This window comes from Ranitomeya imitator, chromosome 7 (genome assembly GCF_032444005.1).
Source record: "Ranitomeya imitator isolate aRanImi1 chromosome 7, aRanImi1.pri, whole genome shotgun sequence".
In the NCBI taxonomy this organism is placed as follows: Eukaryota; Metazoa; Chordata; class Amphibia; order Anura; family Dendrobatidae; genus Ranitomeya; species Ranitomeya imitator.
In genome coordinates this window covers 10592937-10620249 of record NC_091288.1, presented here as the reverse complement: position 1 = coordinate 10620249, position 27313 = coordinate 10592937, and the positions used below count along the sequence as shown (strand labels likewise).

At 47.9% G+C, this 27313-nt stretch overlaps 1 protein-coding gene across 1 annotated transcript in view; it reads left to right on the top strand.

Annotated features, from left to right (window-relative positions):
- The window catches only part of ERCC3 (ERCC excision repair 3, TFIIH core complex helicase subunit), a 29353-nt gene extending 2430 nt beyond the window's left edge, over positions 1 to 26923 (top strand). The window contains exons 2-15 of the mRNA XM_069732677.1: positions 1838 to 2043; positions 2576 to 2812; positions 3305 to 3354; positions 10549 to 10684; positions 11033 to 11197; positions 11540 to 11744; positions 12616 to 12930; positions 13062 to 13246; positions 14193 to 14395; positions 16407 to 16503; positions 16930 to 17047; positions 24697 to 24815; positions 25158 to 25313; positions 26385 to 26923. Of these exons, the coding sequence (XP_069588778.1) occupies positions 1838 to 2043; positions 2576 to 2812; positions 3305 to 3354; positions 10549 to 10684; positions 11033 to 11197; positions 11540 to 11744; positions 12616 to 12930; positions 13062 to 13246; positions 14193 to 14395; positions 16407 to 16503; positions 16930 to 17047; positions 24697 to 24815; positions 25158 to 25313; positions 26385 to 26519 (2327 nt within the window). The 3' untranslated portion in view covers positions 26520 to 26923. The remainder of the gene's footprint in view (positions 1 to 1837; positions 2044 to 2575; positions 2813 to 3304; positions 3355 to 10548; positions 10685 to 11032; positions 11198 to 11539; positions 11745 to 12615; positions 12931 to 13061; positions 13247 to 14192; positions 14396 to 16406; positions 16504 to 16929; positions 17048 to 24696; positions 24816 to 25157; positions 25314 to 26384) is intronic.
- Positions 26924 to 27313: the final 390 nt, after the last annotated feature.

Below are 27313 nucleotides of genomic sequence, written 5' to 3'. Positions count from 1 at the left end.
TGTGGCTCCTCCACTGCGGGGTCCGAGCCTGTGCTGATATCTGCCCCATGTCCGGCTGTGGTTCCTCACTGCGGGGTCCGAGCCTGTGCTGATATCCGCCCCATGTCCGGCTGTGGCTCCTCACTGCGGGCTCTGAGCCTGTGCTGATATCTGCCCCATGTCTGACTGGCTCCTCACTGTGGGGGTCTGAGCCTGTGCTGATATCTGCCCCATGTCTGACTGGCTCCTCACTGTGGGGGTCTGAGCCTGTGCTGATATCTGCCCCATGTCTGACTGGCTCCTCACTGTGGGGGTCCGAGCCTGTGCTGTTATCTGCCCCATGTCCGGCTGTGGCTCCTCCACTGCGGGGTCTGAGCCTGTGCTGATATCTGCCCCATGTCCGGCTGTGGTTCCTCACTGTGGGGGTCTGAGCCTGTGCTGATATCTGCCCCATGTCCGGCTGTGGCTCCTCACTGCGGGGTCTGAGCCTGTGCTGATATCTGCCCCATGTCCGGCTGTGGTTCCTCACTGTGGGGTCTGAGCCTGTGCTGATATCTGCCCCATGTCTGACTGGCTCCTCACTGCGGGGTCTGAGCCTGTGCTGATATCTGCCCCATGTCTGACTGGCTCCTCACTGCGGGGTCTGAGCCAGTGCTGATATCTGCCCCATGTCTGACTGGCTCCTCACTGCAGGGTCCGAGCTTGTGCTGTTATCTGCCCCATGTCTGGCTGTGACTCCTCACTGTGGGGTCCGAGCCTGTGCTGATATCTGCCCCATGTCCGGCTGTGGTTCCTCACTGTGGGGGTCTCAGCCTGTGCTGATATCTGCCCCATGTCTGGCTGTGGCTCCTCACTGCGGAGTCTGAGCCTGTGCTGATATCTGCCCCATGTCTGACTGGCTCCTCACTGCGGGGTCTGAGCCTGTGCTGTTATCTGCCCCATGTCTGGCTGTGGCTTCTCACTGCGGGGTCTGAGCCTGTGCTGTTATCTGCCCCATGTCTGGCTGTGGCTCCTCACTGCGGGGTCCGAGCCTGTGCTGATATCTGCCCCATGTCCGACTGGCTCCTCACTGCGGGGTCCGAGCCTGTGCTGATATCTGCCCCATGTCCGACTGGCTCCTCACTGTGTGGGGTCTGAGCCAGTGCTGATATCTGCCCCATGTCTGACTGGCTCCTCACTGCAGGGTCCGAGCTTGTGCTGTTATCTGCCCCATGTCCGACTGGCTCCTCACTGCGGAGTCTGAGCCTGTGCTGATATCTGCCCCATGTCTGACTGGCTCCTCACTGCGGAGGTCCGCCGAGTCTTTGCTGATATCTGCCCCATGTCCGACTGGCTCCTCACTGTGGTGTCTGAGCCTGTGCTGATATCTGCCCCATGTCTGACTGGCTCCTCACTGCGGAGGTCCGCCGAGTCTTTGCTGTTATCTGCCCCATGTCTGGCTGTGACTCCTCACTGCGGAGTCTGAGCCTGTGCTGATATCTGCCCCATGTCCGACTGGCTCCTCACTGCGGAGGTCCGCCGAGTCTTTGCTGTTATCTGCCCCATGTCTGGCTGTGACTCCTCACTGTGGTGTCTGAGCCTGTGCTGATATCTGCCCCATGTCTGACTGGCTCCTCACTGCGGAGGTCCGCCGAGTCTTTGCTGATATCTGCCCCAGGTCAGGAATGAACGTCTTTCCTGGAGCTGCCCCCTATGAACCAGCTGCCATCTGGGATTTTCTGGCCAGTGCGGTCACCTGGGTCTGTCCAGTCCTAATGTCCGCACGGCGTCGGCCCTGGGGGCCGGATATGCAGCTTTGTCTAGTGTTTCTCACAGCGATGCAGGGTATATTAACCCTCGGTGTTTTTCCTCCTTACAGACAAGAAAAAATCCAAGAAACGTCACTATGATGAAGAGGAGGAAGAGGAAGATGACGCGGCGCCCACATATGACCAGGAGGCTGTGCCCTCCGCGGCTGGAAAGCAAGTGGACGAGGCGAGCACCAAACTGGACGAGTACAACGCCAAAGATTACAGATCGGAAATGCCCCTGAAGGGCGACCACACGTCCCGTCCTCTCTGGGTGGTAGGTGTCTGGGTCCAGCAATAAAATGGACGTGTGCCCCCTCCCCCGCCTGCGTATTCCCTGCTAATTAGCGGCCACTTCTCATAACTATTACAAATTGGAATGAATGAGACAATTGACTCTTTTCCAGGTCCTCACCTACTGTGACCTGGGGTATAAGGGCACCACCGGGTGAAAAAGGAAATCTAAATTACCGTGGAGCGCCCCTACCGAATAATTTACAAATGAAGAGACATGTATTTCACCCACTTTAATATAAAAAAATGCTGGGCTCTGTAGTGAGCCAGTGCTGTGGAGCGCTGCCTGGCATGCTGACTGAGGGGGCACTGAGGAGCCCTCATAACTGTTACCTCCTATACCGTGGCGATGGATTTTTAGGGGCTAAGACCCTTGTGGGACTGTATGGATAGTTTGGGATTTTGGTGGTGACACTCCCTTTAAGTGATATTATGATTTGTAGAATTTAGGATTGTAAATGTGGGCATTTTTGAGGGAAGTTCAGGTGATCAGCAGTGACCTGTGTTTCCTCCAGGCCCCAGACGGACACATCTTCTTGGAAGCCTTCTCTCCGGTCTATAAATACGCCCAGGACTTCCTTGTCGCCATCTCGGAGCCCGTCTGCCGTCCGGTGCACGTCCACGAGTACAAGCTCACGGCCTACTCCCTGTACGCTGCCGTCAGTGTTGGGCTGCAGACCTCAGACATCATCGAGTATCTACAGAAGCTGAGCAAAACCGGCGTGCCCGAGGGAATCGTGCAGTTCATCAAGGTGAGCGCTCGGGACGGGGGTCTGGTCTCGTGTTAAATGCTTCCCCCATACTGGTCCATAGAACGCTCTGCCCTTAGCGAGGTCACTGAGATCAGTGGACGACTGTTCATTCTCTGTAAGCACAGACTTATAGAAGGACCATTCGGAGACCACCCTGAAAACTGGAGGACCCCTATAATTAAGAGCATTTGTCCAGGCTACTTGTGCTCTATAAAGATGAAACCCCAATAATAATGAGGTTCTGTAGCTTTAGACCATACATTCTTCTGTACATCCAGAGGCTGAAATGCGCTGCGGTTACGTGCCAGTGACACGGCTGCAGTGTTAGTGTCGCATGGGTTTTGTTTTGAGCTCGGCACTTGTGTAAGGAGTCAGGAGGAGTTTCTAGTGACTGGTGCCTTCATTTTATCGGGGTCTCCGAGACAAGAAAGGACTTGGTAGAAATGGCAGTGACCCACTAGTTAATAGAAATCTTGTGTTTCTCACCTGCAGCTCTGCACTGTCAGCTATGGGAAAGTCAAGCTGGTATTGAAGCACAACAGGTAAGGTATGATCTAACGCTGCAGCTTGTGCCGGTCCGTGCGCTGCGTGGACCCCGAGCAGGTGCAAGACCCCGGTAGGGCTGCTCGTCTCTCCTACTGAGTGCACATAGCCCGACCATGGAGCTGTAGCTGCTGTTCACTGTGCTGCTGCGCCATGATTTCCTGTGCACTGCAGTTACTACAGAGAGTCCTAACCAAAGACTAGAGGGGTCCGCTGCCGAGACCCCCACCTATTCACAGCACTGCACTCTCATGTGTTTATTCAGGGCTGTGCGGCTGGCATTGGTGCTGGGGCTTGTTCACACAGCGTTTTGTCAATCTGTTTTAGCGGCAGGAAAAGAAGCTTTTATTCGGATTCCCATGACAGCACTACGAGAGAGGGGATCCGCCCTTCAGGAACAGGAAACCTACAGATACAAAAGGGCGGTACCTCTCCCTATGCATCAGTTGGTTTCCTGTTCCTGGAGGGACAGGATCCTACAGATTTCATCTCGTAAGGAGCCCAGGCCGGCCGGTCGAATCTGGTAGCGGGGGGGTCTCCTACCTCGACCGGTGCGGAAAGTCCTGGAGACGCCACGGTGGTCCAGGCTGGATTGCACGTCAGTGGCGTTGGCAGCAGGGAGCAGGGTCCGGAGGATTCCTTGTCTCCAGAAGCCGGCGTTGGTAAGAGTTCTTTCCCCCCCCCTGGGTCGGGCGGCGGCGGTGGGGTGCGGTGGTGTGGTTGCGGCGTCGGAAGTGGAGCGCCGTCCAGAGCACTGCTGGCCATTCCCGGCGTCCTGCATCGCTCACTGAGCGTTTCCGGAACGCTGGGGCGCCGGGGGTGGAGCCGGTAGGTGCTTCCGGTTCACGGGTTGACTGCGCATGCGCGGTCATTCCAAAATGGCGGCGCCCATGGTCCGGACGCCGGTTTTTTCTGTATTACCACCGCTGACCTCCAGCTGCAGCCTGATCATCGGGCCAATGGGGAGCACGCCAGATGGCCTGCTGACCGGAATACAGGGGGATATAAGCAGGTGTTGGCGATAGAACCCTGCTTTTGGCCACAGCTTCATCATGGCAGATGATGGTGAGCAGCAGCCTCAGCTTCTGGATAAAGTGCGGCAGGAAGCCGTAGGGAAGGAGATCAGAAGTGACCAGTCCAGCCGTAAAAGCTCGTCCAGGCAAGGATCTAGAGCTTCGACTGGCAAGGAGCCCCCTCGTGTTCCGGTACCTTTTTCTTTGGCGTACACTGGTAAGTGATCTACGTGAATGTTCACTCAGTGACGCGGGCCCCTTATACTTTGTCATTCTAGGGGAAGAGAAGTGCAAAGTCGAAACATAAGGAGTGTGCCCTGTGTGAAGTCCCTTTACCAGATTCTTACCCTAAAAAATTGTGCGCCTCCTGTATACAACAGACGGTGAGGTCTACAGGAGTGGAGGGGTTGAGTGACATCAGGCTAGATAGATGGATCTCCCTTATTGTCCTCCCCTAGGTAGCGGAAGAATCTGCTTCTACGGCTAGTCTAAAGGAGATGATCTGTATGGAAGTTAAGGAATCCCTGCGGTCTCTGTCCCAGGCGGGAAGTTCAAAACAGAGGGCTTCGGTGATCTCAGATTCTTCGGAGGAAGATAAGGACGAAGGTTCTTATGGCTCAATTCTCTCTTCCTCGTCATCAGAAGAGGAATCTGGCCGATTCTGTCTGCCTCTGGACCGGGTGGATAAACTAGTTAAGTCGGTCAGAAATACGATGGGCCTGGAAGAGCCTAAGACTCAGCTTTCCCGTCAGGAGCTAATGTTCAGCGGCTTGGAACACAAGAAACGCAGATCCTTCCCGGTGAATGATAAGATTCAAGACCTGATTCTCCGGGAATGGAAAAAACCGGAGAAGAAAGGTTCTTTGCCACCAGCTTTAAAACGCAGGTATCCCTTTGAGGATGCGGCTGTGGATACCTGGGACAAGGCCCCTAAATTAGATGCTGCAGTGGCAAAGGCATCTAAGAAAGCAGCATTACCTTTTGAGGACATGGGGTCCCTTAAAGACCCTCTTGACAGGAAGGCGGAGATCTTCCTTAAAGGTACGTGGGAGATGGCAGCCGGATCCCTGAGGCCAGCAGTGGCTGCGACTTGTACAGCCAGATCCCTAATGGTCTGGCTGGAACAATTGGAATCCCAGCTTAAGGAAGGCGCTTCCAGAAGTTCTATTCTAAGTGCGCTTCCAGTGATTCAGGATGCTGCGGCTTTCCTGTCAGACGCGTCGGTGGACTCGGTCAGAATGGCGGCCAGAGCAGCAGGACTCTCCAACGCGGCTCGTAGAGCCTTATGGTTGAAGTGTTGGTCGGGGGATATTCAGTCAAGATCCAAGTTATGCGCTATCCCATGTAAAGGGGAATATCTCTTTGGACCAACCTTGGATGAGCTGCTCGAAAAGGCTGGGGATGATAAGAAGAAATTCCCTAATTTGTCATCAGCTTCTTACCGGCGTCCATTCATCAGGAGGAGATTTGGTCGTGGAAGAAAGCGCGCATCCTCACCCTCTAGAGAGAATTTTAGATGGGAGGATAGACGCAGGAGAGGTACGGGTTACATGTTCCGCCGTTCCTCAAAAGAACGTAAGAAACCAGACCAATGACTAGCGATCCCTGTGGGAGGGAGATTGTCAGCCTTCTCTTCCGCATGGACTAACATCACAAATAGTGTCTGGGTCCGAGGTATTATATCGGAAGGTCTAAAGTTGGAATTTATTCACTGGCCTCGGGATAAGTTTATGCTAACCCCCTTACGTTCCTCCACTATTGAGCAGACGGCCTTAGAGTCAGAGGTCATGACTTTATGCCTTAAAAATGTACTGATTGAGGTTCCGGAGTCAGAGAGAGGAAGAGGATTCTACTCTCCTCTTTTTCTGATTCAAAAACCAGACAAATCATTCAGGACTATTATTAACCTTAAATCCCTTAATGAATACCTGGTTAATACTACCTTTAAAATGGAGTCAATCAGCTCTGCAATAAAGATGTTGTTTAAACACTGCTTCATGGTAGTTGTGGACTTAAAGGATGCATACTATCATGTTCCTATCCACGGAAACTTCCAGAGGTTTCTACGTGTGGCGGTGTCTATGGGAGGTATTGTTCGCCATTTTCAATTTAGAGCCCTTCCCTTCGGCTTCTCAGCATCTCCCCGTGTATTTACTAAAATAGTTGCGGAGGTCATGGCGCACTTACGTGAATCCGATATCCTCATTGTCCCTTATCTGGATGATTTCCTGATAGTTGGGAACTCAGTAGACCATTGCCTTGCTCAGGTTAAAACGGCTATATCTAGGCTAGAGAATCTGGGCTGGATCATAAATTATGATAAATCCCGATTACAACCCCTAAAAACCCAGAGATTCCTAGGGCTGCTGTTAAATTCCGAGTCCCAACAATGCTGTCTTCCACCTGATAAATTACTTCATATCCAACAACAGGTGTTAAAAGCAATTAATAAACCATCCATGACCCTTAGACAGGCTATGTCTTTGTTAGGTTCCCTAACTTCCTGTATTCCCGCCGTCCGTTGGGCTCAGTTCCACTCCAGGCCTTTACAGTTTGACGTACTGCATTATGATAGAGCCTTACAGGGTTCCTTACAGGGTCAGATGACATTGAGTCCATTGGTTCTTGCATCTCTTAGATGGTGGCTAGAGGAAGACAATCTGTCAGCAGGAGTTCCCTGGGTGACACAGGTGACTCGGGTAATCACAACGGACGCCAGCCCCACGGGGTGGGGGGCACACATGGATGACGTTGTAGTTCAGGGTCTATGGGACCCCCAAACGTCAGCCTCTTCCAATCGGGAGGAGTTGATGGCAATTGAATTCTCAATTAAGGAACTCCTCGTGTATCTACAGGGTCACCATGTCAAAATCCTCTCCGACAATCAGGTGGCAGTGGCCTACGTGAATCACCAAGGTGGAACACGCTCCGAGTCCCTGATGGAAATAGCGGACCGCCTGCTCCAGATAGCGGAAAACCATTTTCTATCTTTATCCGCAGTACATATAAAAGGGAAGGAAAATATAAGAGCAGACTTTCTGAGTCGAAACACCTTAAGACAAGGAGAATGGTCTCTGAACACAAAAATCTTCAACCAGATTGTCCGCAGGTGGGGTCATCCAGAGGTGGACTTATTTGCCAACAAGGACAACAGAAAAACAAGAAAATTCTGTTCCTTGAATCCCAGGGAATATCCGCTGGCAGTGGATGCCTTCCTGATCAGATGGGATTTCCGGTTGGCTTATGCGTTCCCCCCGCTAAGCCTGATACCTCTGGTGGTCAGAAAGATAAGGGAGGATCAAGCGAGAATCATACTGATCGCTCCATTCTGGCCCCGAAGGGCTTGGTTTTCCTGGCTCAGAACCATGTCTGTGGAAGACCCCTGGGTACTGCCGGACATCCCGGACCTACTTCATCAAGGTCCGATCAACCATCCACAAGTGAAGGGTCTCCATTTGACGGCATGGTCTTTGAGAGGTCACTGTTAAAAAACAGAGGTTTTTCTCCAAATCTCATTGATACCCTTATGAAGAGTAGGAAACTCATAACAACTAAGATCTACGCTAGAACTTGGAGGAAGTTTTTGGCCTCTTCAAAATTTGACATTGAAGAGGGTATACCAATCAACCAGATTCTAGAATTCCTGCAGAGAGGGCTAGAGCTAAATCTATCCACGAGTACGCTAAAAGTACAAGTCTCAGCCCTAGGGGCCCTATTTTCTTGTAACATTGCGGGCAATTATTGGGTATCAAGGTTCATCAAAGCAGCTAGTAGATCCAGACCTATACACAGGAATAGGTCAATGCCTTGGGATCTCAACCTAGTCCTCTCAGCCTTGACTAAAGAACCGTTTGAGCCTTTACATTCAGCCTCACTTAAATTACTATCCCTCAAAACAGCATTTTTGGTGGCAATTACATCTGCTCGTAGGGTAGGAGACATACAGGCTCTTTCTAGGCTGTCCCCTTATACAGAGTTTCTACAGGACAGAGTAGTCCTCAGACCAGATCCAGCTTATTTACCTAAAGTGGCCTCAGATTTTCACAGATCTCAGGAGATAGTGTTACCGTCATTTCTCCCTAATCCTTCTAATTCCAAAGAGGAGTTACTCCATACATTAGATGTTAGGAGATGTCTATTAGAATATATATCAGTCACTGATGCTTGGAAGAGGGAGGATGCGTTGTTTCTATCCTTCCAAGGTCCCAGGAAAGGTCTTAGAGTTTCAAAGTACACGCTAGCGAAGTGGATTAGGGAGGCTATCTCTCTGGCTTATACTGCAGGTGGAGGTCCAGCTCCGCAGAATCTGAGGGCACATTCCACCCGCGCCATGGCTGCATCCTGGGCTGAAAGATCTGGAGTGTCGATCGACCAGATATGTAAGGCAGCTACGTGGTCATCCCCTTCCACCTTTTTCAAGCACTATAGGTTGGACTTGGGGTTCTCTTCTGATCTCACCTTCGGGTTAAGGGTGCTGCAGGCTATAGTCCCTCCCTAAGGTAGTTTACATCTCTGTAATTCTCTCGTAGTGCTGTCATGGGAATCCGAATAAAGCATTAAGCTACTTACTGGTAGCGGCATTTTTCGGAGGCCCATGACAGCACCCTTAGTTCCCTCCCTATTCACGTGGGGGTTGCACTTCCTATAGTATGTATAATGAAATAGATAGATTTCACGTGTGGTATATAGTTCAATATGATGGATTATTTTTGTACATAAACTGTATGTATTGTATATTTGTGTGCTACTAACCGCGGTAGTCCTCTCAGGCTCTGAAATACAACTGATGCATAGGGAGAGGTACCGCCCTTTTGTATCTGTAGGTTTCCTGTTCCTGAAGGGCGGATCCCCTCTCTCGTAGTGCTGTCATGGGCCTCCGAAAAATGCCGCTACCAGTAAGTAGCTTAATGCTTTTCCAGTAGCCGCAAAATAAATGAGATTTCTAAAATTTCACTCACTCCTTTCCTTTATTATTTTTTTTTTTAAGCACAGCATTTGTTTGCTCAGCGTTTTAAGGTTATGTCCACACATTGCATTTTTGCAGTGTTTTGTTTCTACACCAAAAACCACAGTGTAGTGGTGGCAGTAAAACATTCTGCATTCTATACACATGTTTTGGTTGCATTTTTATTTGCTTTCTTTTCATTCATTTGAATGGGAGAAAAAGGTGAAGGAATTGACGGCTGCAGGTTTAAAAAAAATCTCATTCTTTCTGCCGGTTCTGTAAAATGCAGCGTTTTTTTTGCCACAAAGAAAACCGCACCAACGTCTCTGCAAAAACGCCACGTGTGAACATAACCTTACAACTCTTTTTGTCACAGACCAATTAAACTGTGCTGCCAAAAAAGCATCAGAAATACATATTTTAATACAGGTTAGCTGCTTCTATTTCCTTGTGATTGAGTTTTTCCTACAGAGAAAAAATGCAGCAAAAACGCGTTGTGTGAACGTATCCTGAGCTGCTGTTAAGCCATGTGATTCCATGAACTCTCCTGACCGCTGTGGTTTTAAAGATGCTGCAGAACCTCACTTTGAAGTTGTTTTTTTTGTAATTTAAATTAACTGTAGTCCCTTACTCCTTCCCAAGTGTGGAGACTGCATGTTTTCTCGTATTTTCCCAGCACATTTTGCGCTCTTGTTCGCACTAAAATATGCGACTTTGCTCTTTGCATTTTCGCTGCAGTTTAGTTCAGACGTCATTGTGTTACACAATCGATTACAGGTTTCGTCAGCATTTTTCATACAGTTTTTTGTGGATGATACGATTCTACATTTATACGCGATTGCAGATTTACAAATGTTTTTTCTCGGGCTCCTTATATAAAACTATGGAGACAAAAAAATGAAAATTTCTCATTTCTTTGACCGGTGGGCAGGAGTTTTCATGAAGTCGCATACACTGTGCTTGAACTGTAAAAACAGTGAATATTCCGCCCCCAGAAAACACATTATTTGTGCTTCGTGGAACATAGTTGTAGAGACATAAAAAATGCATTAAAAACATTTGTATTTCTGCTCTAAAAAAGCATTAAGACCGGCAAAATTTGCATCAAAAACTCATTGCAAAAACCACAACCACAATAAATGCAGCAGATTGCTATCGTGTAATTTGAGGGGGGGACGTCCGGGAAGAACATGCAGCGTTTCCACGTGGCCTAAATATGATCACATGACCTGCAGATACTTCGTGGAGAGCGCTCACCCAGACGTCATCCAGGATCTCCTTAAAGACAGAGTTGTCCGCGGCTGCAGACTGAGGAATGAGGAGGGAGAAGAGACGGAGCTGATCACCGAGACCTTTACTAGCAAATCCGCGGTAAGTCCATTCACTGACTGCTAGCAGAGTTATACTGTGAACCCGTCTGCCAGGAACGATCATTGTCGTTTATCCTGTACGAAATGCCACTAAAGAAACTTCATGAAACTTCTAGAAGAAATAGGAAAGAGGCAAAATCAGCACGTGCCCCTCATCCGGACGTACTGTCCCTGCACATATGGAAAGGTGAAGTCCTCGCCCTCCACCTCATGTATTCTCAGACTTGCTCCCCCATGCTTTACACTGCAGCGCAGCTCATTCACATTGGTGCACGTTTAGATGCTGACTGCAGTATGTTCTGCGGCCGACCGGAGATGAGACTTCTTCTTAAGACGCATTTATTCCCAGATCTCCAAGACGACAGATCCGGCCGGGGACCCCTCCACTTCCCAGGTCCCGGGGGCTCAGAATAAGACCGACGTCCCGGCCGACCTGTTTGAGTTCTACGAACAGATGGACAAAGAAGAAGAGGAGGAGGAAGAGACACAGACGGTATCATTCGAGGTTAAACAGGTAAAACCGCTCGTATTTGTTTCTCGCTGTCGTAGGCATCGGTCCACCAGCTTGCTGACTGTAAGACAGAGCGATGTGAGTCGCTTCTACACTTCTGATTTGCTTTCCTCTCTAGCCTGACGATAGATGTGGTCATAATGGTCCCACATCGGCAGCAAAAAGCACAAGTATTGTCAAAGTTGCTGCAAAGTAAATCTAGGTCTTCTCCGGCCTCCCGTCTTCTCCGGCCTCCCGTCTTCTCCGGCCTCCCGTCTTCTCCGGCCTCCCGTCTTCTCCGGCCTCCCGTCTTCCCCGGCCTCCCGTCTTCCTCACTAGTAATGGCTGCCATGGTGTCCTTTTCAGGAATTGATTGAGGATCTCCAGAAGCGGTGCATCCACCTGGAGTACCCGCTCCTGGCAGAGTACGACTTCAGGAATGACACCATGAACCCGGACATCAACATTGACCTGAAGCCCACCGCTGTCCTGCGCCCCTACCAAGAGAGGAGCCTGCGCAAGATGTTCGGCAACGGCCGTGCCCGCTCCGGGGTGATTGTGCTCCCCTGCGGTGAGGGTCTTTGTCGGTTCAGCCTTCAGTGGTTTCCTATGTGGTGGTACCCGTACGCTGAAAATTCTGAGAACTGGAAGTTATTCCCTGTCCTATGAATGGCGCAGAGCGCACGCCTGCACTTGCTCGGACATTGCCCTATGGTCTTTGCACCCAGTGCTCAGGATCAGTGCAGGTCAGTGCATTATCCAACTTTCAGTTCTCAGAATTTCCCTCTACCCCATTGACAATGGTCGGTGAGGGGTGGACGCAGCAAGCTGGAACTGCCAGCAGAGGGGGCATTTTCAGTAATTGCGGCAGTGGAGGGGAGCTGCCAGCAGAGGGCGCAATATACCAGCAGTTTTCAGCAGGACAGATGGCAATGGATCACAGGTGGTCAGTGCAATATCCAGGGTCGCAGAGAGCCGCTCCCTCCTCTCCAGCTGCCTATTCCACATGGGGGCTCAATATTTATGCAATTGTTTAGGCTTTTATTAACCCAATGCCTCAGGATCTGTTTAAGATCTTGGTGGCAACAATGTATCAAATCAATCAAAATGTGTTCTACTGTCAATAGAGGATTTGTTACAATTGTATCTTATGTATCCTATGCACTGATAGTTTGTTACAATGTGTTAGTGCAGGTAAGGTCTTCTAGTTTGAGATGTTTAGACGACATGGATGCAATTGTAACAAACTCTCAGCAGTATCATGTTGGGTCAGGATGAGTTTGTTGTGCTGATGTAAACGGGAATGGTTTCATTCAATGACACGAAGCAGAGATCTTGATACCTGAATACAAGTGTAATAGAAAGTTTCAGGACTCTTCTTCGTCCTGTTTATCTGTGCTGCAGCTGGACCTGATGTTCTTGATGAGAGCGTTTATCTGCAGGTGCCGGGAAGTCTCTGGTTGGTGTCACCGCCGCCTGCACCGTGCGGAAAAGGTGCCTGGTGCTGGGTAATTCTGCCGTGTCAGTGGAGCAGTGGAAAGCGCAGTTTAAGATGTGGTCGACCATTGACGACAGCCAGATCTGTCGCTTCACCTCCGACGCCAAGGACAAGCCCATCGGGTGCTCCATCGCCATAAGCACGTACTCCATGCTGGGGCACACAACCAAGAGGTCATGGGAAGCAGAGCGGGTGATGGAGTGGCTGAAAAGTCAGGAGTGGGGTCTGATGATACTGGACGAGGTGCATACCATTCCAGGTACACAGGAGCAAAGTTTGTTTTTTACTCCAGTTACATCCAATGCTGCACTTTCTCTCGTCTTTATGATTAGACTTCTATAACCTTCTGCTTCTTTACGTTGATTTGCATCTGCTTTTTATTTCTTGCAGCAAAGATGTTCCGCCGCGTCCTGACCATCGTCCAGGCTCACTGTAAGCTCGGGCTCACTGCCACTCTGGTCCGAGAGGACGACAAAATAGTCGACCTGAATTTTCTGATTGGCCCAAAGTTGTACGAAGCCAACTGGATGGAGCTGCAGAACAACGGCTACATCGCAAAGGTGCAGTGCGCGGAGGTAAGGGGGCAGGTGGGTTATGTTGGGGGCTACTCATCCCTATTCATCATGGACCTGCCTTCTTCAGGACCGAGTGCCCCGCAATGTCTGCACGGCGCCATTGTCACCTTCTTATGCACAGTGGAGAGGGCACTGTTGGGGCATTTCTGGGCGTGCCCCATAGGTCGGTGTTGTGGTAGTGATCGTTATCCGAGCTGTTAGTGTAGTCTTACTATTCTGTCTCGGGCAATGCAGGGTCTTGCCAGGCGTCGTCTGCTGGGGTGGAGCCTTGTTATAATGGCCGACGTCCATGCAAGAGTTAAATCTTGCGTTATAGTGGTATTTTATGGAGCTTTTATGCCTTGTTAACCCCCTTAAAGACACTGTCCAGTTTGAGCCTTCTGGGTATTTTCCAGATTGGGGCCAGGTTTTTGCGAGCACTATGACACTGCTAGGTGTCCACCTTTATGTAGGACGGATTAAGTGGCCGAGATCAGAGTTTACTCCGATCCTGTAAGTTGGTTCCGGCTGCGGATGGCGCGGTCCCGGCTCCCGAATCTCCGTCATACCTGCACTGCAATATCCTTTCTCACAGCTCGTCATAGTATGACGCGTTTCCTGACTGCCTAAATGTCTTCGCCCCCCATAACTTTTTCCTCGCCCCTCCTGCACACTCTCTTCTGTTTGTCACTTTTTTCCTCGTTCCGCTTTCGTTGTTGCTTTTTTCTTCAGCTAATTCCATGAAAGCCTCGGAGCTGATTAAGACGTCGTCTTTTCTTCCCGGCGGTCGGAGGAGGCTGTTGCCGTGGTGAGCCGCTCTTGTACCCCGCGGCTCGTATTGGGGCTTTTACCTTTGGGGTCTATTCAGCTTCTTCCTCTCACCAGACAAACGAGCTGTGTGTACAGAATACGGCCTAGGCCTCCATGGTGGCCGCCTGCTTCCGCCTCTCCTTCCTTTCTCCCTCAGGTCTGGTGCCCCATGTCCCCCGAGTTTTACAGAGAATACGTCGCCATCAAGACAAAGAAGCGGATTCTGTTATACACCATGAACCCAAATAAATTCCGAGCCTGCCAGTTCCTGATTAAGTTCCATGAGCGGCGGAATGACAAGATCATTGTGTTCGCAGACAATGTGTTTGCGCTGAAGGAGTACGCCATCAGGCTCAACAAGTAAGTGGCCCTGCATGACAATGAGCCGCCAGCTCCCCGCAAGCTCATGGGATTTTTTTTAAACTTTTTTTTTTTAGCAGAGGGTCAGTTACTGGGGCGTTTGACTTCAAACTTCCAGCGGTGCAAAGATTTCTGCTTTGGTAGTGAGAACAAAGAAAATAATGCAAAAAAAATATGTGAACCTGTCAAAACGGCCGACTGCTCGTGTATGTACATTAAGAAAGAACGATTTCTGGCCTTTTATATTTACTTGTATTTTGCTTTTTGCACCAGTTTTTCCCTCCGCTCCATCTCTAATATTCAGTTGTCTCTGTAGGGGTAGATGAACTGCTATGTCTCCCATACACAGCACACAGACGAGAAAGCAGGAATCCATGTCTGTATGTAGCACATGATCAAACGTTGCAGCAGCATTATTGAACAGTGTAGCTGTGAATCCAGCTCTTAATAAAAGCAGCAGCAAGAACGTTTACATTAGTACTGAGCAGTGTAGCTGTGAATACAACGCTAGATGATCTAAAACACACATTACAGAGAGGCAGCATAAAGGACATTACTCAGTAGTACTGAGCAGTGTTGCTGTGAGTACACCACCACACCTGTTAACAGATTATTAGTGCTTTTGAAATTTAGCCTTATTCAGTTGAAAGCAGCTGAGCTGCAATACCAGACACAACCTGAGGTCCGATGTGGGGGTGTTTCTTAAAGAAAGCAGCAATGTTTTTCAGTGCCCAGATGATAAGGTTGCATTGTAACAGGCCAAGTGTAAATGTGGCTGTTCTGTTACATGTGATGTGATACAAATTCGACACGTCTGAAGTCCCGCTGTAGTCAGCGATCATGAATGACTTTTGCAGCAGGGAGACCAATGGAAGTATCTTGTGTTTGCAAATTGTGACCAACATGCGACTCCCGGCCAGATCGTACCAGAAAGTCGTGCGACTTCACTGCAGCAGCCGTCAGACACATTCTGGGGCCCAAAAGTCTCCATATAACCCTGAAAATAGAATGTAAAAACAAAAAAACGGGTCAGATATGGGACCCGATATGGGACTCTGTACGGGGCTCTGTACGGGGCTCTGTACGGGGCTCTGTACGGGGCTCTGTACGGGGCTCTGTACGGGACTCTGTTCGGGACTCGTCGCTTGCAGTTTGTAATTAAAAATCCATCGTTTATATTTTTCACAATCGTTAGTTGTAATAAGGCTACAGGGTGACATCAGTGCTCGTAAAATAACGGTGATCCTGTAAATGGTCCATCTCCTACCCGGCGGCGACATACACCCCACTGGAGAGTATCAAACGTTTTCAAACCATCTGGTCATTACTTGTCTGTCCCCTCAGTGATACATTGTTTCCAGTTAAGTCTACAAATGTATCAGTTTCTGACAAGTGGTTACAAGCGACCTGACGGGGCGGCAATTGTCCTGCGTTGCGACCGCAGATGTGCAACTCTTCCTTTCTTCTGCTTTGCACTGGCGTGACCCAACGTTGTGCGTTATTATTATACGACACTGAATGCTGATCCTCAATCCAGACAAGTCTGTGTTTTTTTGTTTTGTTTTTAATTTCTGGGAAGGATCCTTTAATCTTTCTCAAATTGGCCCGAAAGGAGATTAGCGGCAGCGCTGCTGGAGGAATGTCATTAGACGTGTTCACTGTTCCGTGTGAGTGGGCAAGGAATGACCTCGGAGCGTTATGTCACCTATCCCTCCGTTCTGGGGTGCGACCCCTTATACGTGCTCGGCCTCTTACTGTCAAAATAGTTTTCAAAGCTTTTTCTATTTACATGTATTGGAGTCTTGTTACCTACAGACGAGGCCGTAAGTTCCTGCTTAGGTCGGGTCTAAACCTGTGCACAGGATCTGCAGACACTGAGCTTCATCTGATCTGCTCTATAGCTTCATGCTTTATCAGTGCAGCTCTGGATGTGAATACTGTCATTCAGGATCCTATGGTGAAACATTGATTTAAGGCCGCCGTAAAACTAACTTTCTTTATTTTTCCCCAGACCTTACATCTACGGCCCGACCTCCCAGGGGGAACGGATGCAAATTCTGCAAAACTTTAAGCACAATCCAAAAATCAATACCATCTTTATATCAAAGGTAAGAAGGCAAATCAAATATCTGCTGCTTTCCAATCGCCTTCATTGACATTTGTCACCATTCTCAAGATCTCTGCTTGCTGGATCAAGGGAAAGAAAATCTGAAAAGCTGGTTACGGTGTTGGCTTTCATTTATGAGCAGGACTCTCAGGAGGTCTAAGGGTCGGTCATATGTTTCATGATTCACATTGCAGCACCCTACTGAGAATACTCCCCGCTACTCAGTAACAAGCAAAGCCCGGATATTAATGACAGGTTTCCAGGTTCTAGTCAATGACTGCAAGCGATACAAAAAATACATAAAACTAAACTCTAGGCTGCTCGGAGTAACGGGTCACTGACCGATGACCGGAGGGAATTTGTTGTCAATTCCTTTTCTATATTTGGGTATTTTAGCTGAACACTCGGTACATTTTGTTTTCGGCAGGTTGGTGACACTTCCTTTGATTTACCTGAAGCCAATGTTCTGATCCAGATCTCCTCACACGGAGGGTCCCGCAGGCAGGAGGCGCAGCGTCTGGGCCGTGTCCTGAGAGCAAAGAAAGGTAAAGCTCTGTCAGCAGATACCTGCAGTGCATATAATGCTATCCTGGAGATCAGCGCTGCTCCGTCACGTGGGACTCGCAAGGTCCACATATTGGCTAATAATCAGGAAGATCCACAGGAAAATAACTATGGAGCAAGGAATTGGCAACACCCTCCCAATATATCTATCAGTCAGATTTATTAAATATACAGAATTATCCCAGAGGCAAATATTTGCATCCCAGCCGATCAATGCATGTCCACCTTATACCAACACAGGAGACAAACCGTATAAATTTACAGAGATACGGTGTACATACATTACTGATCCTGAGTTACCTCCTGTATTATACTCCAGAGCTGCACTCACTATTCTGCTGGTGCAGTCACTGTGTACATACGTTACTGATCCTGAGTTACATCCTGTATTATACTCCAGAGCTGCACTCACTATTCTGCTGGTGCAGTCACTGTGTACATATATTACATTACTGACCCTGAGTAACATCCTGTATTATACCCCAGAGCTGCAGTCACTATTCTGCTGGTGCAGTCACTGTGTACATACATTACATTACTGATCCTGAGTTACATCCTGTATTATACCCCAGAGCTGCACTCACTATTCTGCTGGTGCAGTCACTGTGTACATACATTACATCCTGTATTATGCCCCAGAGCTGCACTCCCTATTCTGCTGGTGCAGTCACTGTGTACATACATTACATTACTGTTCCTGAGTTACAGCCCGTATTATACCCCAGAGCTGCACTCACTATTCTGCTGGTGCAGTCACTGTGTACATACATTACATTACTGATCCTGAGTTACATCCTGTATTATACTCCAGAGCTGCACTCACTATTCTGCTGGTGCAGTCACTGTGTACATACATTACATTACTGATCCTGAGTTACCTCCTGTATTATACCCCAGAGCTGCACTCGCTATTCTGCTGGTGCAGTCACTGTGTACATATTTTACACTGCTTAGTTTGGCCGTCTTGTTTCTGTCGCTCCTGCACATAATTAGGTTCGCCGGTCAGGAGTCCTGGAGAGCTGAGTGTTGAGCTGTTGGCGGCCATCACATGACTCTGCTGTAAAGTTTGTGCACCCTGATAGTTTCCGCTTTGCACTGCTGTTTTGATCGCTCTATGGGTGGATTATTCCCACGTATCGGCGTGGTCTCACAGCTGGGCTCACAGTTGGGGAACGAGGTGAGACGACCGGACCGTGCGTTTCCGTCACTTATTAAATGCAGCTAATAGGCTTGAACGTTTCTCACGGCCTCTGACTCTATGACTTTACCATGTGGGGGGGCTGACTTTTCCCTGCGGCCCCCCCCCCCCCCGTGCCGCCTTCATCTCCTCCCTCGCCCGGCGTTCTGCCTGCGTCCTCTGATTTATGCCTCTTTATAAGCCCGGCTGCGGCTCGTACCTGTTACTGACTACGATGCGGTCGCCATTTTTTTTTCCCTTTGTCTTTTAATCTTCAGTCTCCTCTTGATGTGGCCTCAGTGGACATTGATGACACTTATTACACGATTTCTATGATTCTGATTGTTGTCGCTGTTAATTTATTTTCCATTTTTAAACGTAATAAAAATATTAATAAAAAAAAAACAAAAAAAAAACTGGTGTTAACCCCTTCCCGACCTGTGACACAGCGTATGCGTCATGAAAGTCGGTGCCAATCCGACCTGTGACGCATATGCTGTGTCACAGAAAGATCGCGTCCCTGCAGATCGGGTGAAAGGGTTAACTCCCATTTCACCCGATCTGCAGGGACAGGGGGAGTGGTAGTTTAGCCCAGGGGGGGTGGCTTCACCCCCTCGTGGCTACGATCGCTCTGATTGGCTGTTGAAAGTGAAACTGCCAATCAGAGCGATTTGTAATATTTCACCCATTATAACGGGTGAAATATTACAATCCAGCCATGGCCGATGCTGCAATAGCATCGGCCATGGCTGGAAATGCTAGTGTGCCCCCACCCCACCCCACCGATCGCCCCCCCAGCCCCCCGATCTGGCCGGTACACTGCTCCGGCTCCCCTCCATCCAGTGCTCCGCTCCCCCCCGTGCTCTTGTCCGCTCCCCCCGTGCTCCAATCACCCCCCCCTGCACTCAAATCCACCCCCCCGTGCTCCGTTCCACCCCCCATGCTCCGTTCCAGCCCCCCCGTGCTCCGTTCCACGCCCCCCGTGCTCCGCTCCACGCCTGCCGCGCTCCGATCCCCCCCCCCCGTGCTCCGATTCCCCCCCCCCCCCGTGCTCCGATCCCCCCCCCCCCCCCCGTGGTCCCCCCCCACCCCATCATACTTACCGATCCAGCCGGGGTCCCGTCCGTCTTCTCCCTGGGCGCCGCCATCTTCCAAAATGGCGGGCGCATGCGCAGTGCGCCCGCCGAATCTGCCGGCCGGCAGATTCGTTCCAAAGTGCATTTTGATCACTGAGATAGATTATATCTCAGTGATCAAAATAAAAAAAATAATACATGACCCCCCCCCTTTGTCACCCCCATAGGTAGGGACAATAAAAAAAATAAAGAAAAATTTTTTTTTTCCACTAATGTTAGAATAGGGTTAGGGGTAGGGGTAGGGTTAGGGGTAGGGTTAGGGCTAGGGTTAGGGGTAGGGTTAGGGTTAGGGGTAGGGTTAGGGTTAGGGTTAGGGCTAGGGTTAGGGTTTCGGTATGTGCACACGTATTCTGGTCCTCTGCGGATTTTTCCGCTGCGGATTTGATAAATCCGCAGTGCTAAACCGCTGCGGATTTATGGCGGATTTACCGCGTTTTTTTCTGCGCATTTCACTGCGGTTTTACAATTGCGATTTTCTATTTGAGCAGTTGTAAAACCGCTGCGGAATCCGCACAAAGAAGTGACATGCTGCGGAATGTAAACCGCTGCGTTTCCGTGCAGTTTTTCCGCAGCATGTGTACAGCGATTTTTTTTTGTTTCCCGTAGGTTTACATTGAACTGTAAACTCATGGGAAACTGCTGCGGATCTGCAGCGTTTTCCGCAGCGTGTGCACATAGCCTAATTCTAAAGGTATGTTCACACGGTGCGGATTTGGCTGCGGATTGGCCGCTGCGGATTCGCAGCAGTGTTCCATCAGGTTTACAGTACCATGTAAACATATGAAAAACTAAATCCGCTGTGCCCATGGTGCAGAAAATACCGCGCGGAAACGCTGCGTTGTATTTTCCGCAGCATGTCAATTCTTTGTGCGGATTCCGCGGCTTTTTACACCTGTTCCTCAATAGGAATCCGCAGGTGAAATCCGCACAAAAAACACTGGAAATCCGCGGAAAATCCGCAGGTAAAACGCAGTGCCTTTTACCCGCGGATTTTTCAAAAATGGTGCGGAAATATCTCACACGAATCCGCAACGTGGGCACATAGCCTTAGGGTTAGGGTTGGAATTAGGGTTGTGGTTAGGGTTGTGATTAGGGTTATGGCTACAGTTGGGATTAGGGTTAGGGGTGTGGGGGGGTTAGTGTTGGAGGTAGAATTGAGGGGTTACCACTGTTTAGGCACATCAGGGGTCTCCAAACGCAACATGGCGCCACCATTGATTCCAGCCAATCTCGTATTCAAAAAGTCAAATGGTGCTCCCTCACTTCCGAGCCCTGAAGTGTGCCCAAACAGTGGTTTACCCCCACATATGGGGTATCAGTGTACTCAGGATAAACTGCGCAACAATTACTGGGGTCCAATTTCTCCTGTTACCCTTGTGAATCTAAAAAAATGCTTGCTAAAACATCATTTTTGAGGAAAGAAAAATGATTTTTTATTTTCACGGCTCTGCGTTGTAAACGTCTGTGAAGCACTTGGGGGTTCAAAGTGCTCACCACATATCTAGATAAGTTCCTTGGGGGGTCTAGTTTCTAAAATGGGGTCACTTGTGGGGGGTTTCTACTGTTTAGGCACACCAGGGGCTCTGCAAACGCAATGTGACGCCCGCAGACCATTCCATCAAAGTCTGCATTTCAAAAGTCACTACTTCCCTTCTGAGCCCCGACGTGTGCCCAAACAGTGGTTTACCCCCACACATGGGGTATCAGCGTACTCAGGAGAAACTGGACAACAACTATTGGGGTCCAATTTCTCCTGTTACCCTTGGGAAAATAAAAAATTCTGGGCTAAATAATTATTTTTGAGGAAAGAAAACGTATTTATTATTTTCACGGCTCTGCATTATAAACTTCTATGAAGCACTTGGGGGTTCAAAGTGCTCACCACACATCTAGATAAGTTCCTTTGGGGGTCTAGTTCCAAAATGGGGTCACTTGTGGGGGGTTTCTACTGTTAAGCCACATCAGGGGCTCTGCAAACGCAACGTGACGCCCACAGAGCATTCCATCAAAGTCTGCATTTCAAAGCGTCACTACTTCACTTCCGAGCCCCGGCATGTGCCCAAACAGTGATTTACCCCCACATATGGGGTATCAGCGTACTCAGGAGAAACTGGACAACAACTTTTGGGGTAAAATTTCTCCTGTTACCCTTGGGAAAATAAAAAATTGCAGGCTAAAAGATCATTTTTGAGAAAATAATTTTTTTTTTTTTTTTCATGGCTCTGCGTTATAAACTTCTGTGAAGCACTTGGGGGTTCAAAGTCCTCACCACACATCTAGATTAGTTCCTTTGGGGGTCTAGTTTCCAAAATTGGGTCATTTCTGGGGGATCTCCAATGTTTAGGCACACAGGGGCTCTCCAAACGTGACATGGTGTCCGCTAATGATTGGAGCTAATTTTCCATTTAAAAAGCCAAATGGCGTGCCTTCCCTTCCGAGCCCTGCCGTGCGCCCAAACAGTGGTTTACCCCCACATATGGGGTATCAGCGTACTCAGGACAAACTGGACAACAATATTTGGGGTCCAATTTCTCCTATTATCCTTGGCAAAATAGGAAATTCCAGGCTAAAAAAATCATTTTTGAGGAAGGAAAAATTATTTTTTATTTTCATGGCTCTGCGTTATAAACTTCTGTGAAGCACCTGGGGGTTTAAAGTGCTCAATGTGCATCTAGATAAGTTCCTTGGGGGGTCTAGTTTCCAAAATGGGGTCACTTGTGGGGGAGCTCCAATGTTTAGGCACACAGGGGCTCTCCAAACGCGACATGGTGTCCGCTAACAATTGGAGCTAATTTTCCATTCAAAAAGTCAAATGGCGCGCCTTCCCTTCCGAGCCCTGCCGAGTGCCCAAACAGTGGTTTACCCCCACATATGAGGTATCGGCGTACTCGGGAGAAATTGCCCAACAAATTTTATGATCCATTTTATCCTACTGCCCATGTGAAAATGAAAAAATTGAGGCGAAAAGAATTTTTTTGTGAAAAAAAAGTACTTTTTCATTTTTACAGATCAATTTGTGAAGCATCTGAGGGTTTAAAGTGCTCACTAGGCATCTAAATAAGTTCCTTGGGGGGTTTAGTTTCCAAAATGGGGTCACTTGTGGGGGAGCGCCAATGTTTAGGCACACAGGAGCTATCTAAACGCGACATGGTGTCCGCTAACGATGGAAATAATTTTTCATTCAAAAAGTCAAATGGCGCTCCTTCCCTTCCGAGCCTTACCATGTGCCCAAACAGTGGTTTACCCCCACATGTGAGGTATTGGTGTACTCAGGAGAAATTTCCCAACACATTTTAGGATCCATTTTATCCTGTTGTCCATGTGAAAATGAAAAAATTGAGGCTAAAAGAATTTTTTTGTGAAAAAAAAAGTACTTTTTTCATTTTTACGGATCAATTTGTGAAGCACCTGGGGGTTCAAAGTGCTCACTATGCATCTAGATAAGTTCCTTGGGGCGTCTAGTTTCCAAAATGGGGTCACTTGTGGGGGAGCTCCAATTTTTAGGTACACGGGGGCTCTCCAAACGTGACATGGTGTCCGCTAAAGAGTGGAGCCAATTTTTGATTCAAAAAGTCAAATGGCGCTCCTTCCCTTCCAAGCCCTGCCGTGCGCCCAAACAGTGGTTTACCCCCACATATGAGGTATCAGCGTACTCAGGACAAATTGGACAACAACTTTCGTGGTTCAGTTTCTCCTTTTACCATTGGGAAAATAAAAAAATTGTTGCTAAAGGATAATTTTTGTGACTAAAAAGTTAAATGTTCATTTTTTCCTTCCTTGTTGCTTCTGCTGCTGTGAAGCACCTGAAGGGTTAATAAACTTCTTGAATGTGGTTTTGAGTACCTTGAGGGGTGCAGTTTTTAGAATGGTGTCACTTTTGGGTATTTTCAGCCATATAGACCCCTCAAACTGACTTCAAATGTGAGGTGGTCCCTAAAAAAAATGGTTTTGTAAATTTCGTTGTAAAAATGACAAATCGCTGGTCAAATTTTAACCCTTATAACTTCCTAACAAAAAAAAATTTTGTTTCCAAAATTGTGCTGATGTAAAGTAAACATGTGGGAAATGTTATTTATTAACTATTTTGTGTCACATATCTCTCTGGTTTAACAGAATAAAAATTCAAAATGTGAAAATTGCGAAATTTTCAAAATTTTCGCCAAATTTACGTTTTTATCACAAATAAACGCAGAATTTATTGACCTAAATTTACCACTAACATGAAGCCCAATATGTCACGAAAAAACAATCTCAGAACCGCTAGGATCCGTTGAAGCGTTCCTGAGTTATTACCTCATAAAGGGACACTGGTCAGAATTGCAAAAAACGGCAAGGTCTTTAAGGTCAAAATAGGCTGGGTCATGAAGGGGTTAAAGTCACATTTTCTACTCAGTAGGAGGAGACGTGTCCTCTCACCGCCCAATAGATTCGCCCTTAATTTTTAAAATCTTCAAATGATTTAGCCGAAAATCTCCGGATAATGAAAACCGCAATCACATCGGTAAGGGTACGTGCACACGTATCTGTGAGGGCTGCAGATTTTTCCTGCGGATTTATTGCGGTTTCTATTGCGGATTCCGCTGCGGAATTACACCTGCGGTTTTCTATAATGGAGCAGGTGTAAAACCGCTGCGGAATCCGCACAAAGAATTGACATGCTGCGGAATGTAATCCGCTACGTTTACGCACGTTTTTTTTCCACAGTATGTGCACTGCGAATTTCGTTTCCCATAGGTTTACATTGTACTGTAAACGCATGGGAAACCGCTGCGGATCCACAGCAAAATCCGCATCGTGTGCACATAGCCTTAAAGCTAAAGGATGTGGGGGCTGAAAAAACCTACAAAAGCCGGAATAAATGTTCCGCAAACGTAAGATAACCAAAAGAATGATGTCTCCAATCCCACAGGTTTGTCACCATCTCTGCTGCTTTTACTGAATGGAAACATCGTCTTCAGAGGGTGAATCCTGAACAGCTTGTTACAATTGTATCCTGTCCGGACAATCCACGGTACCTGCACTGATACATTGTAGCAAACTATCAAGGACTTGGTTCTTCTGATGAATTGGGCTCAACATACACTGGCTGTATACATTGTAACAAACGCTCAACTGTGAAATAACAGGTCCATATGGGTGGGGTTTTTTTTTTAACCCTTTGCTTTACACATTCTATGTTTTTCCCCTGTGTTCATACAGATGATATATTCACTGTTCTGCAGATTTCCTGACCCAGGGCGCCTAGCTGGACACCCCCTTTACCAGGGCGTACACCCCTCTTATACCTATACGTGTCATGTGTTTTCTTTTTTTCCAGGAATGGTGGCTGAGGAATACAACGCCTTCTTCTATTCTCTGGTGTCGCAGGACACTCAGGAAATGGCCTATTCCACCAAGAGGCAGAGGTTCCTGGTGGATCAGGGCTACAGCTTTAAGGTAAGGGCAGGAGGGGTCCTGAGATCTACGACAAGTCTGTGCAGCACTGAGAGGCAGTCTGCTGTACGGAAGATACAACCACTACTCTTTTATATGTATTTAAAGGGGTCATCCAGACAGGGGGATAAGCAGGGAGGGGGCGATAGAAGCAGAACTCCATCACTGCCAGGTAATGGGGGGACAAGGGGGCCAAATAAAGTAACTACTGCAGGTTTACTGCTCTTCCTGAGGGCGTGGCATCTGCAGGGAGGAGGGGCCATGAGATAAAGTATTCATAGCGACCTTGCTGCTCATTTACATAACTGTGACGACCAATTAATTTTCTTGTCCCCTTTCGACCAGGTGATCACAAAGCTGGCCGGCATGGAGGAGGAGGACCTGAGCTTCTCCACCAAGAATGACCAGCAGCTTCTCCTCCAGAAAGTGTTGGCCGCCTCCGACCTCGACGCCGAAGAGGAAGTGGTGGCCGGAGAGTTTGGATCCAAATCTTCCACCCACGTAAGTACGAGAGCGTCGCCTTGTAACCTCCTCTTCATGAGTGGACATCGGTGTCTTAAAGGGGAACTCCACAGTAACGCCCTGTCCACCCCCAGACTGAGATGGTGAAAAAATCCTCACTCCAGCCAATGGGAAATCTGGAGCGTCCAGTAATCTGGAGCGTCTGATAATCTGGTGCTCGTTTCCAGAATATAATACCAGAGGATGTCTTACCATTGGTCGCCCATCATGAAGGCTGATAATCCACAATATCTGATAGACCGGCACTCGTCACATTGCATGATGCGCTGGGGAATTTTTGAAGAATGTGGGGCTTGTTGGTTTGTGTTTTTTTTTTTTTTTTTTTTTTGGGTCTCCTGTGGCCGAGCTTTAACTGAGAACGTCACTTTTCACTATACACTGCAATATCTTGGGTTCAAGTCCCTAAACGAGACGAAAATATAAAGTAAAAAAAAAAATCTCCTTTTAAAGATAAAGGAAAAAAACATTTGGTTAGGAGTCTGTGAAAATGTTGACAAATGTAATATTTACGGTAATTTAATTTTTTTTATTATAATGCTTTTCTTTTAAAAAAAAATAAATATATATATATATATATATATATATATATATATATATATATATATATATATATATATATATATATATATTACACTCTACATTCTACATTCTACAAGTTTGCCATCTCTGGAAACACACATAGCTGATGAATCTCGTCAGTGTTGTAAAAACAGAGCATAAAAATCAATGGCAAATTTTTATTATTTTTTTTTTTTTACCCATTTTATTACTTGAGGTTTTTTTCTTTTTTTTTTTTTTTCCCCCTGCTGTTTTTAGTATATTGTTAGTAAAGGAAATTGTCATTCAAAACAACTTCTCTTGCAAAACAAACCCAAGCCCTCATACGACGTCCTCCTTTTGGGACAGTGATGGCTCTTGAAAGAAGTGAAGGGAAAAAAAGTAAATTAGACTGCAGCAGTAAGGGGTTAATAAATGTTGCAAAATGCGCCAAAAACCAGACACAAGTGATACATTCCCTGATTGTCCTTCGTTCTGTGCTCCCCTCCGCAGGTCGCGCGGCGCGTCGGCACCATGAGCTCCATGTCTGGGGCAGACGACACGGTGTACATGGAATATCAGGCTCCCAGGAACAAGGGCGCCGGCAACAAACACGTGCACCCGCTCTTCAAGCGCTTCCGCAAATGAACCCGCGGTTCTGCTGCTGCAGATCTGACGCGCCGTCCACACTGCGATAGTGGAATGCCGCTGACCCTCAGCTCTCAAAATGCGCCGCTCAGGTTATTTTTCTATTTTTTTTTTTCCCCCCCTTTAAAAACTATTTATAATTTTCCTGTGGATGATGTGATCGCAGGTGGATGCAGCGATGAATAATTCCTATATTCCTTGCAGGAATAGTAATGAGTTTTCTTTCTGGCCTGTAACGTGTTTCTGGTTACAATGTAGCGATACATTGGCACAGGCTGGCGGCTCTGGTACCCAGCGTGCGGGCGCAGCTGCTGCCGGCGACTCTTTTTATACGATGTGTATAAAGTCTGACTTTACGGGCGTCTGTTTTACTTCCTTGCAATAAAGGTTTCAATTTGTTGTGACTTTTGTTCCGCTGCTGCTCTCTGGTATCAGCTCTTTTGTTTTGAACCAATGGGCGATAATTCGAATCTGTGCCCTTAAGAGCTACGTCCATACAGAGCAGACAAAACTGCTCATCCAGAGCCCCCTGGTTCTTGAATAGAATGCTTGAAGTGCAGTAAGGACTGACCTACGCAATGGTAGAAGGTGAAAGAAAGGAGTAACTTCAGAGCAATTCACATTTATGACCCAATGAGGGTTGATTTTGGTGTACGAGGGGCTCACAGCAAGATGACCGGACCCCAGAAAGTTTTTAGTCCTGTAACTCTGATGCCTAATTGAAAAACTGTGCAGTAAAGATGTGACCCGTTGAAAGCAAGCGTAGATTTTGAAAACCAATAATACATAAGGAG